The sequence below is a fragment of the Salmo salar genome, chromosome 10 (assembly GCF_965601325.2).
Source record: "Salmo salar chromosome 10, fSalSal1, whole genome shotgun sequence".
Taxonomy (NCBI): Eukaryota; Metazoa; Chordata; class Actinopteri; order Salmoniformes; family Salmonidae; genus Salmo; species Salmo salar.
Genome location: NC_138300.1, coordinates 113,239,998 through 113,253,436, shown reverse-complemented (window position 1 = coordinate 113,253,436; position 13,439 = coordinate 113,239,998). Strand labels below are relative to the sequence as shown.

At 41.2% G+C, this 13,439-nt stretch overlaps 1 protein-coding gene across 1 annotated transcript in view; it reads right to left on the bottom strand.

Annotated features, from left to right (window-relative positions):
- kitlga (kit ligand a) overlaps nucleotides 1–11,443 on the bottom strand; it is a 37,385-nt gene extending 25,942 nt beyond the window's left edge. Inside the window, exon 1 of the mRNA XM_014125663.3 lies at nucleotides 10,952–11,443. Within this exon, the coding sequence (XP_013981138.1) occupies nucleotides 10,952–10,966 (15 nt within the window). The 5' untranslated portion in view covers nucleotides 10,967–11,443. The remainder of the gene's footprint in view (nucleotides 1–10,951) is intronic.
- Between the last annotated feature and the right edge of the window lie 1,996 nt (nucleotides 11,444–13,439).

The following is a 13,439-nucleotide window of genomic DNA, read 5'->3' as shown; positions in this document are numbered from 1 at the left end:
AAGTAAACATCCCTGGTCATCCTACTGCCTCTGATCTGGCAGACTCACTAAACACACATGCTTCGTTTGTAAATTATGTCTGAGTGTTGGAGTGTGCCACTGGCTATCCGTACATTAAAATAACAAGAAAATGGTGCCATCTGGATTGCTTAATATAAGGGATTTAAATTATTTATACTTTTGGTACTTAAGTATATTTAAAACCAAATACTTTTAGACTTTTACTCAAGTAGTATTTTACTGGGTGACTTTCACTTTAACTTGAGTCATTTTCTATTAAGGTATCTTCACTTTTACTCAAGTATGAGAATTGGGTACTTTCCACCACTGCTTCAAACAGCTGAAAAGACAATATTTGTTTGTTATGGAAAAGGTATTTCACAGTGGTTTAAATGGTACAATGATTCGCTACACTATACTTGCTTGTTTTGTCACATAAACGGTAATTAGGCGAACTATTAGAATGTTAGCGACCAGGAAATGGCAGAGCGATTTTTGCATAGTGTATCTTTAATGCAGATAACAAAATGTAAATTAAATACAGTAGGCCAACTATACATGACGAGTAAATATATGTTTAAGCACCACTCATGCATTGAAGCTATAGTTTTGTTTGGGTATGCAAACTTCGTATCTGTGCTACTGTAAGTACCTCTCAACATGCCTACCAGCCTTCACTTATTTAGATAGCTTACACTCGGCAGACTCACTGACATGTCTGTCCATCCACAGTAGGAGCTGAATCCCATTGGTTAAACACTTAATTTACTGCTCTACTTAATAACCCTGTAAATGCAGTATACTGTAACTATATGTCTCTGGGCACTGCCTTCTAAATTCCACTTCCAGGTGAAAGCAGTTCATTTTAGCCTTTATAAACCAGTCAGTGAGTCAGGACAGATACCTTTCGCAGTTGTCACTTCACAACAGCAGATTAGAAGGTAGCTCTAACTTTATGTAGTGTTGTGGTGGCTCTCTTGTCGTGATGTGTATTTTGTACATTTCTAATCCCAGCCCCCATCCCCGCAGGAGGCCTTTTTCTTAACTGACTTGCCTAGTTAAATAAAGGTAAAATAAAATTACAATTAAAATAATAAGTGCTAACATTGTGTAAAGGAAAGTAGTGGGCATGTGGAAAGGAAAGTAGTGGGCATGTGGAAAGAAAAGTAGTGGGCATGTCCAAAGGAAAGTAGTGGGTATATGGAAAGAAGTGGGTGTGTCGAAAGGAAAATAGTGGGCATGTCGAAAGGAAAGTAGTGGGCGTGTGGAAAGGAGTGGGTGTGTCGAAAGGAAAGTAGTGGGCATGTGGAAAGAAGTGGGTGTGTCGAAAGGAAAGTAGTGGGCATGTGGAAAGGAGTGGGTGTGTGGAAAGGAAAGTAGTGGGCATGTGGAAAGAAGTGGGTGTGTGGAAAGGAAAGTAGTGGGCATGTGGAAAGGAAAGTAGTGGGCATGTGGAAAGGAAAGTAGTGGGCATGTGGAAAGGAGTGGGTGTGTCGAAAGGAAAGTAGTGGGCATGTGGAAAGGAAAGTAATGGGCATGTCGAAAGGAAAGTAGTGGGCATGTCGAAAGGAAAGTAGTGGGTATATGGAAAGGAGTGGGTGTGTCGAAAGGAAAATAGTGGGCATGTGGAAAGGAGTGGGTGTGTCGAAAGGAAAGTAGTGGGCATGTGGAAAGAAGTGGGTGTGTGGAAAGGAAAGTAGTGGGCATGTGGAAAGGAAAGTAGTGGGCATGTGGAAAGGAGTGGGTGTCGAAAGGAAAGTAGTGGGCATGTGGAAAGGAAAGTAGTGGGCATGTGGAAAGGAAAGTAGTGGGCGTGTGGAAAGGAGTGGGTGTGTCGAAAGGAAAGTAGTGGGCATGTGGAAAGGAAAGTAGTGGGCATGTGGAAAGGAGTGGGTGTCGAAAGGAAAGTAGTGGGCATGTGGAAAGGAAAGTAGTGGGCATGTGGAAAGGAAAGTAGTGGGCGTGTGGAAAGGAGTGGGTGTGTCGAAAGGAAAGTAGTGGGCATGTGGAAAGAAGTGGGTGTGTGGAAAGGAAAGTAGTGGGCATGTGGAAAGAAGTGGGTGTGTCAAGTGCTCTGCTATAGGTTAGACATTTTGGATTGAGCTGTGGTTTTTTTCTTCCATTTCTTACCACGGAACTACTTCTGTTTTTAAGCCAGAGGAGAAGTCAGTCGTATTTTACTGTTAGTTTTACCCAAATAATTGTATATTTTCAGTTATAAAACTATTGTTTATTTTTATTTAAAAGTACTGATGATGGGTGTACTCTTGCTTCTTGCGTTATATACGAGTGCTTACTGTGACTGTCACCCTGATACTTCCCATGCCGTTGCCGGACAGTAGTCCCACTGGGCACACACTGATTGTATCAATGTTGTTTCCACGTAATTTCAATGAAATTACATTGAACCAATGTGGAATTGATGTCTGTGCCCAGTGGGGTGCTTGGCAAGCTAGAGCAAAGTGTACTGTGTCCCAGTGTTGTTGCCTTTCATGCCCTCCTCATTGAGTAGTAGACTGTATGTATTGTATTGTATGCATCAAGGTGACATCTAGATGGTTACCAATATTGGTTATTTCTTGTTTAGGCTGCTATCATGCTTGAAATAAAATAATAGTCGCCGGCTTATTGACTTGTCCTGCAGCCCAATCAGCCAAAACAGTTTTGCCCAATTAGCTGATTAGTTTCCATACACCCACAACTTTCGACACACCCACTCAGACATACTCCTGTCGCCATATTGGGCTGCAGTTACCCATACTTAGGCCGTGTGTAGCAAAATGCTTGTGCTTCTAGTTCCGACCATGCAATAATATCTAACAAGTAATCTAACAATTTCACAACAACTACCTTATACACACAAATGTAAAGGAATGAATAAGAATATGTACATATAAATATATGGATGAGCGATGGCCAAACGGCATAGGCAAGATGCAGTAGATGGTATAGAGTACAGTATAGACATATGAGATGAGTAATGTAGGGTATGTAAACATTATATAAAGTGGCATTGTTTAAAGTGACTTGTGATACATTTATTACATCCAATTTTTAATTATTAAAGTGGCTAGAGATTGAGTCTGTATGTTGGCAGCAGCCACTCAATGTTAGTGATGGCTGTTTAACAGTCTGATGGTCTTGAGATAGAAGCTGTTTTTCAGTCTCTCGGTCCCAGCTTTGATGCACCTGTACTGACCTCGCCTTCTGGATGATAGTGGGGTGAACAGGTAGTGGCTCGGGTGGATGTTGTCCTTGATGATCTTTTTGGCCTCTCTGTGACATCGGGTGGTGTAGGTGTCCTGGAGGGCAGGTAGTTTGCTCCCGGTGATGCGTTGTGCAGAACTCACTACCCTCTGGAGAGCCTTGCGGTTGAGGACGGAGCAGTTGTCGTACTAGGTGGTGATACAGCCCGATAGGATGCTCTCGATTGTGCATCTGTAAAATTTTGTGAGTGTTTTTGGCGACAAGCCAAATTTCTTCAGCCTCCTGAGGTTGAAGAGGCGCTGTTGCACCTTCTTCACCACGCTGTCTGTGTGGGTGGACCATTTCAGCTTGTCCGTGATGTGTATGCCGAGGAACTTAAAACTGTCCACCTTCTCCACTACTGTCCCGTCGATGTGGATAGGGGGGTGCTCACTCTGCTGTTTCCTGAAGTCCACGATCAGCTCCTTTGTTTTGTTGACGTTGAGTGTGAGGTTATTTTCCTGACACCACACTCCGAGGGCCCTCACCTCCTCCCTGTAGGCCGTCTCGTCGTTGTTGGTAATCAAGCTTACCACTGTAGTGTCGTCTGCAAACTTGATGATTGAGTTGGAGGCGTGCATGGCCAAACAGTCATGGGTGAACAGGGAGTACAGGAGAGGGCTGAGAACGCACCCTTGTGGGTCCCCAGTGTTGAGGATCAGCGGGGTGGAGATGTTGTTTCCTACCCTCACCACCTGGGGGCGTCACGTCAGAAAGTCCAGGACCCCAGTTACACAGGGCGGGGTCGAGGCCCAGGGTCTCGAGCTTTATGACGAGTTTGAAGGGGACTATGGTGTTAAATTTGTGTTGTTTGAACTATCAGTCTGGTTCTAAAATGGTGTGACGGTAATCGTCTTCCCCTGTTGCGTTCCTCATAACGAGACTTTCGCTGTGACTGACAATGTTGTTTTCCCTTCCAGAAAACAGAGACAGCCCAACCCAGAGCTAAGACATTGTAAGAGATATGGATCTGAAATATATTGGACAAACTCAAAACTCAATGAGGCAGAGCACTACTCTATTGCTCTTAAGTAACCCTTGCGTAAGATATCTGTAGCTGCAGCAATAAACAAACTACTATCAAGAAGCTTATAAAAACTTTGATAACCATAGGGTCTAGTCCTCTCATGGTACAATATTACGCATAATTCAGAGTCCAAAGCCGCGGAGCCGCGATACACAGCTCTGAGACCACCGTACACCCCAACGCCGCTCCATTCATTTGAATGTGGTGACAGTTGGAGAAATTGCTTGAGTTGTGCTGCAAATTCTTAAAGTATGAAAGCCAATGGTCCAATATTCTAGAACACTGCTGTGTGGACGCGTACCAATTTTGGACTCTGATAAGCGCTTTAGCCTTTAGTCTGAGCTACTGCATTTACTGCCAACAGCCAACGAGGTTGTCTGAGTATGGACTTAGTGCTATAAACAACGCCAAAATAAGTTCACGGTGATCAGAGCGCTACTGGTGAGAGGATGTAGGAAATAACTAAACCAAGCAAACCTACTGTATTCTACACAGGTAGGACCTATGTATAGCACTGAGGGGGGTGGTGAGAGTAGCTATAGGCGGACGGGCTCATTGTAATGGCTGGAATATAATAAATGGAACATGTGAGTCAAACGTGGTTTCCATATGTTTCATCTGTTCCATACCGTTCCATTAATTCCATTCCAGTATTTACAATGAGCCTGTCCTTCTATAGCTCCTCCCACCAGCCTCCTCTGATGTAGCACTAACACAATAGGAGATTCTTAGAGGCTATCCCCCTGGTTTTGGCAGAGCACTACAGGCTCCTACAAACGTGCTGCTTGGTCAGTCAAGTTTTTGTTTTGCCTTAAGAAACAACTAATATTTAACTTAGTGCCAGTGCTTCATACGTACTTCAAGTCTGGTCCAAGAGTTACTTTAGCACAATAAGCCTCTCTAACACCAGTCTATATAGGTTTAAAGTATGGTCAAAAGTCATGACAATAATGCTATTAGTCTCAGCAGGGCCACAGGTTGAATTAGCATACCTGAGCTGCTTACAGATCATCCAATCTAACCTATTTGACTAGCATTCTCAGGCATGTGGAGTCTAGAGCTCAGGAGACGTTGATTGCGTCCGAAATGGCACCCTGCTCCCTTTAATAGTGCACTACTTTTGACATATCTCACTCAATTCATTGCCTCGTTAACTCTCTCGCTGGACTACTAACTCTTCCTGAATGTGCCCACCCGGCTCCCTTCAGGGGGCGCATCGTAAAGCAGAGATGTGAACGGACTGTCAGCATGTGACCTCTCTATGCAGCCCCAGTGTCTCCACAGGCCCCCAGGGCAACAACTTCTAAGGAAGCGTGTAAGCTGGGAGAATGGGTATGGATCTGGGGGTTAGGAGCACGAAAGAAAGTAAACTGATATACCCAGCCTTTTTGTGGTCTGGGAAACCTTGACTGCTGAGGCATTGGGGACCTTTGAAGAGGTTTCATAGCACACGTAAAAACAACCTAGGATGTATGTGTAGCCTATACAGTATCTGTCGAATGTCAATGGTGCTTTTTATCTTGGGAAACGCTCAAAATTACGCACCTTACCTCACACCACATTCTTTTCTTGACAGCCAAACAGAATAATATGCACATTGCACAGATCCTGCATCTTATTATCCTTTTATAGCTATGTTTAATGTTTCTATTGCAGCAGCTGCAGACTATTGCGCAATATGATTTTTTTTAAACAAGTGATTATTAGTTGACGTGATAAAAAACAAGGAAGAAGGAAATGAAAGAGTGGAATGGTTCCTGTTTTCTGTCAGGTACCATACATCTGCCAAAACTATGAGTGACTGATTGGAGTCAATAAAGCTTTGTTACAATATATTACCAGGATTTGTTTAATTATTTAATTTAACCATGCAAGTTATTGAGAAACACTGGATACTGTAGGCTGTATATCACAGGCATACCAAAGGGTGCACATTTTCACAGATAGTATGCACAATGTATTTGTCAGTTGCTGAGCAGAAGTTTCTGTGTGCAGAAACAGGTAGGCCAGTCTAGATGTAAGAAGTTCAATTATACTAACTGGGTTAGGGAAAAGTTGTACTGGCTCAAAGAAAGATTAGGCTATAGTTAAGTCCACACTAAGTCCACATTGTAGGCCAGTGGTGATTGGTGCCGTTTAAGATGAGGGAGGACAATTATTTATTTTATGAGCATGGCCTTATTTCTTTTAAATCATATTGGGTGACAGTCATTCATATTCCATTCACCCAGTTCAATGTAACATCAATAGGTTTAGGCCACTACATGATACTCAAATTTTCCTATACCAATCATGAGGTTGCTTTCTATGAATGAAAGTTTACAACGTGCACAAGTCGAGAGAAATTTGAGTAATCAAGGTGACAGGGGGTAGATCAGCTTTAATATTGCAGACAGATCGTAGTTTCCATCAATGTAATTATCTGCGTCATTTCCAATCACCCATATATTTTTGGGATAAATATATATAAATATATATAAATATATATATATATATATATATATATATATATATATATATATATATATATATATATATATATATACATACATACACATATACATATAAACATGCATACATATACACATAAGCTAATGTTCAAAAGTTTGGGGTCACTTAGAAATGGCCTTGTTTTTGAAAGAAAAGCACATGTTTTTGTCCATTAAAATAACATCAAATTGATCAGAAATACAGTGTAAACATTGTTAATGTTGTAAATGACTATTGTAGCTAGAAACTGCCGATTATTTATGGAATATCTACATAGGCGTACAGAGGCCCATTATCAGCAACCATCACTCTTGTGTTCCAATGGCACGTTGCGTTAGCTAATCCAAGTTTATCATTTTAATAGGCTAGTTGATCATTAGAAAACCCTTATGCAATTATGTTAGCACAGCTGAAGACTGTTGTCCTGATTAAAGAAGCAATAAAACTGGTCTTCTTTAGACTAGTTGAGTATCTGGAGCATCAGTATTTGTGGGTTTGATTACAGGCTCAAAACAAAGAACTTTCTCCTGAAACTCATCAGTCTATTCTTGTTCTGAGAAATGAAGGCTATTCCAAGTGAGAAATTGCCCAGAAACTGAAGATCTCATACAATGCTGTGTTCTACTCCCTTCACAGAACAGCGCAAACTGGATCTAACCAGAATAGAAAGAGGAGTGGGAGGCCCCAGGTGCATAACTGAGCAAGAGGACAAGTACATTCGAGTGTCTAGTTTGAGAAACAGATTCCTCACAGTCCTCAACTGGCAGCTTCATTAAATATTACCCGCAAAACATCAGTCTCAACGTCAACAGTGAAGAGGCGACTCCGGGATGCTGGCCTTCTAGGCAGAGTTCCTCTGTCCAGTGTCTGTGTTCTTTTTCCCATCTTGATCTTTTCTTTCTATTGGCCAGTCTGAGATATGGCTTTTTCTTTGCAACTCTGCTTAGAAGGCCAGCATCTCGGAGTCGCCTCTTCACTGTTGACGTTGAGACTGGTGTTTTGCAGGAACTATTTAATGAAGCTGCCAGTTGAGGACTTGTGAGGCGTCTGTACATATATTTATTTTTATTTTATTTCACCTTTATTTAACCAGGTAGGCCAGTTGAGAACAAGTTCTCATTTACAACTGCGACCTGGCCAAGATAAAGCAAAGCAGTTCGACACATACGACAACACAGAGTTACACATGGAGTAAAACAAACATACAGTCAATAATACAGTAGAAAAAGACTATATACAGTGTGTGCAAATGAGGTAAGATAAGGGAGGTAAGGCAATAAAATAGTCCATAGTGGCGAGGTAATTACGAAAAAAAGATATATATATATATATATATATATATATATATATATTCATACATACATACATATCTTTTAAAAATATATTTTCCTTTATTATTTCTCGCAAACCCTACCACCCTTCCCCTAATTGGAGTAAACTAATGGACAACAACTCTTGGGCTTCTACTTCCAGCTTATACATACTATTTACATTTTACGGACACAATCTATTTTACAATAGTTCTATTTTGTTTGTTTTTAGTCCTGGCCTTCCAGGTGACAGATATTGACACATTCAATTTCGCCTTGCAGACTCTTGCCTGCATCTAGCTAACCTAGGGTGTAATCATTAGTTCAACAGTTCCAAACAAGAGTTTCTATTGGACAAATTCAGGTATGCTTATCCCCATTTCGTTCCGTTTGCATCCGTTTAAGAAACGTTGTTCAACAGAATTGGAGGAATGAATACACCCCTCACAAACACACTTCACTTTCATAGCAGCCATGTACAAACAGCATGATCCCTTTGATCATTGTATAATTCCTTCTCGCATCTAAGCACTCTCCTCCTCTCATCTTTTCCCTGTGCTTGTGGACTTCAGTACACAACACATCAGCTGTCTGTGACCAGGAAAAAAAAAGGTTCCAAGCCAAACCTTCATATCATAACCGTTAACCGCTTCACACAGCCTACATCGTTGTCACCATAATAACGTCATAGTCAACATAGCTACTAGAACTAACGGGTTAGTAAACCAACTACAATCATCCAGTACAGTGTACAGTTAGAGCAAGTAGTTTAGCAGTTACACCGGTGGGCCCTGGTGGCAATAAATTAATAAAACCAAAAGCTTACCTTGACATGGAAGAGTTCCAGTGTTGGATAGCCATAGCCAGCTAGCTAACATAGCATCCCTTTCTGTTTGAGCCGGGTGTTTGAGTAGGCTAAACTAGCTAGCTGCCTTCACTAGCTAAGTAAGTGAAAGTGAAAAAAACACAACAAAATATAGCCAGCACTCTATCTCTCTCTTGGTTCTCCTTCATTTTCTTAGAAATTAATTTGTGCGAAACTGTTCAACTATTGTCTTTCTCTCTCTTTGAGTCAACTACCCACCACATTGTATGCACTGCAGTGCTAGCTAGCTGTAGTTTATGCTTTCAGTACATGATTAATTCTCTGATCCTTTGATTGGGTGGACAACATGTCAGTTCATGCTGCAAGAGCTCTAAAGGTAGGAGGACGACCTCTGGAAGTTGTCATAATAACGGTGTACGTCTATTGAAGGGGGTAAGAACCATGAGCCTCCTAGGTTTTGAAGTCAATGTACTCAGAGGAGGACAGAAACTAGCTGTCCTCCGGCTACACCATGGTGCTACCTTACAGAGTGCTGTTGAGGCTACTGTAGATCTTCATTGCAAAACAGTGTCTTTAATCAATTATCTGGTGACTTGAATATATTTAGTATTGTTTTATCTAAATATTATAACTTTTTTAATGTTTCACAATAAAAAAAGAAAGGAAATTAACTGAGGAGGATGGTCCTCCCCTTCCTTTTCTGAGGAGCCTCCACTGGTGTAGGCTATGGGGCTCCCGAGTTGCGCAGTGGTTTACGGCACAATAGGTGCCACTACAGTCCCTGGTTCAAATCCATGGTTGTATCACATCCGGCCGTGATTGGGAGTCCCATAGACCGAATTTGTTCATAACTGACTTGCCGAGTTAAATAAAGGTTAAATAAAAATAATAATAATAAAAAAAAGTGAGAAACACCTGATTTCAGTTAGGCTTATTTCTGAAGTCTGAATAAAAAGAAAATAGGATAGGATAAGATAAGATAGGATAGGATAAGATAATATAAGATGGGATAATATAAGACAGGATAAGATAGGATGGGATAAGATAATATAAGATGGGATAATATAAGATGGGATAAGATAGGATGGGATAAGATATGATGGGATAGGATCAACTTTAATGTCCCCAAGGGGAAAAGTGTCTTAGACACACAGTACTGCTATATACAAAATGTACACATGTACATTGCACACTCAGTATAATACATAACTTGCACATTACACGTTATACATAGGCCTAGCCTACACAAATAAACGAACTGAACATGCTATTCAAAATGACATCTTAAGAGGCTGTGTACTACTGAAGCTTTAAGATTTTCCCCATAATTTGCTTCCAAAACCTATTTCCCCTTTCATTTTTCAGTATCCAATACCCCGTATACCAATAGGCATACACATCAAAATGCATGTACTAACATCATCCTATGTTTATCACTGTTTATGATTTAATTAACCATGTCAAAGCACTTTTCATGACGAAAAGAAAACGATTAGGCGCGAGAAGATTTTGTATTATTGGACATAATTGGGACGTACTGTCATTAAAGTCAACACGGGCAAATACAACAGCCACAAAATGTCCATCGTGTCTTAATAATTCTGATACAGTATGTCAGAAAACACAGGATGACACCCACACACAATTCCCGTTGGTTGGCATATTCTGTTTGGCCGTATTGGAAAATGGTGAGGAAGGTGCGTAACTTGACAAGCGTTTCTAAAGAAGCTGAGCGGTAAAGGATATTGCTTCGGCATCATGTGAATGATATTGAATGTAATGTACCCTACGGTCGGACATCCATCATGGTGTTTGGCATTAAAAGAGGGGGAATGTAAGTAGTGAATGACTTTCCTAATGTATGCATACTTTTCAAAAAATCTGCGGACAGAAATAAGCAGATTCACACCATTCGTTTTCTTCTGACTTGCCACTGGAATACGCACACCACGCCAGGCGTATTAGGCGTTTATCCAAGAAAGACATGCAAATAAAAGACAGCCTATAACAAGAAAGTGAGTAAGAAAATATGCAATTCCGATGATAACTTACTTTTGGCTTCTTCATATGGAATGAGAGGAGTAAATCCAATGTAAGCGAAACCCTATTTTATCTTACTTCTGCGGGGAGGAAAGGGGTTTTCATCATCCCGTGTGCACATATCCAATGCCCTAGTCAGTAGCCTAGTATCCAAGCAGGGAAAATAATCTTAAACCTTATAAAACTTCTACAATGAGCTCTGTTGAGGATAGATATGGTATCCAAATATACACATCACAGGGAGCGCATTAATGGGTCCTGCGAGATCATAGTGAGTTGGTGGCTTTTTTTTACAGGGAAACCCATTTTTATAGTTGCTTCAAGTACCGCCCACAAGAACCGTTCCGGTCAGTCTGCTGAGCTCCAACGTCCATCATACAGTCCTCCTCGACGGCCCCGATGAAAATATTGAGATAAACTTCGCTTTACGTTGTGAATGAAACCAATATTACTATATGTAACATATACATATATGCCTACAGTAGCCTTATTATGATAACTTCCATTTGTCTGAAAATACCTGTCCACGCCTCATGTTAGACTGCCCGTTGGCACATCGCTATGTAATTTATCGTTAGAACTTGACAGACCGACATTCGAGATGCTGGCACATAAGGGTTTTCACTTTGAATGTCAGGCATGGAAGCATATCGATTTATTGTAGAGGAGTTAAAGTCGTAAAGTCAAAGTCCAAATGTATAATAAAAGTCAATAGGAAATGCAGTGATTGAGCAAGTTATGGTCATATAGCCGGTGAGAAGGGGGTTCTGACCCATCACAATTTATAGGTATGACCATATCAAGAGTTATATAATATATATATTTTTTTCTCATATTACCCACCTTGGCAAAGTAATCTTATGGCTCACATGAGCCTCATTTGGAAAATATTATGGCTCACATGAGCCTCATTTGAAAAATCATTCAGTTTAGAAAATGTTAATTTGAAAAACAATGCACATTTCTTACAAAACTTCAGTAGGTTATATGTGACTCCTAGCACACTTCACTTATTGCCACCATAAGATTCATTTAATCATAACTGTTTTATTGCAACAATATCCTTTGAAAGCTTTGTCAATATTGTAGCGACTTTACTACACCTTGTGACCTCTGAGAGGTTCAGATCACTTGGAGCAATGGCTAAGCTGTTGGACTGGTAGTCACAGCAACCCAAGTCTGAGTCCTGGTCGGGCTATACCACCCAAATTTTCTGCACTAGTGTCAGAAATGGGATTGCCGCCATAGATATAGAACAGATGACTGGTTTCCACTAAGCAGCGCTTAGCGTTCGCTCCGACTAGTTCCATACAACCAAATGTCTGCAATTTAGCTGCCAATTTAAATACTCCCAACTGATGTTAATTGTTGCTAGGGGTCTTTCATTGGATGAGAATGTAGACCAGATGCATAGAACACCAGTTTATAGAGGTGCCAAAGAACTGCAGAATGTAAGGTAATTGCATGGAGCAGTGTTTGTTAATCCTGAATTGCAATTAAGAAACAAAGGGGTGCACATTTTTGTTTTCGCCTAAGCGCTACACACCTGATTCACATCAAATTTAATGATGAGTTAAAGTGGTAATCCTTAGTTGAAACCACAACAAAACGGCACCGTGCCTTTGTTCTGGTGCTGACCGAGACATGGATAATCCCAAAGAACACTGATACTCCAGCTGCTCTCTCTTCATCTGACTATGTGTTTTCTCATAGTCCGGGAGAATCTGGTCGTCGCATTGGTGGCACAGGGATACTAATTTCTCCTAACTGGAGATTTTCTCTTTTCTCCCTCAATCACTTGTCCACCTCTTCATTTGAATTCCATACTGTTACTGTCACTTGTCCACTCAAGCTTAACATTGTTGTCTTCCACCTCTTTCTTTCTTTCCACTCCTTTCCTCTTTTGACCTCACCCTTTCCCAGTCACCTCCTACTTACAAGGCAGGCAATACGCTTGACCTCATCTTTACTAGAGACTGTTCACCTACTAATCTCACTGCAACCTTCCTTCAGGTCTCTGATCACTACTTTGTTTCCTTTTCTGGAGGAAAACTTCAGGAGGACCTATCATCCTTTTACTCCCTCATCTCTACCTTTTTTCTGCCTCTGTACGCACTGCTAAAGCCACTTTCTATCACCCTTCTGTCACCTTCTCCTGCCTCCTTAATCTTCCACCCCCTCCCTCCTCCCTCTCTGTGGATGACTTTGTCAACCACTTTGAAAATAAGGTTGACTTCATCCTCTTCTCATTCACTCAGCCTATTGAGTACAATGGTCCCACTCCCACAGACATGCCCTACGTCTTGACCTCTTTCTCGCTTATCTCTCCAGATTAAATCTTGCCACTAGGGATGTCCAGCCGCTCGACAACCTGCCCACTTGACCCTATCTCCTCCTCCCTTCTCCAGACCGTCTCTAGAGACCTCCTCCCATTCCTCACTTCCCTCATCAACTCATCCCTGACCACTGGCAGTGTTATCTCTTACTTCCAAATGGCCAG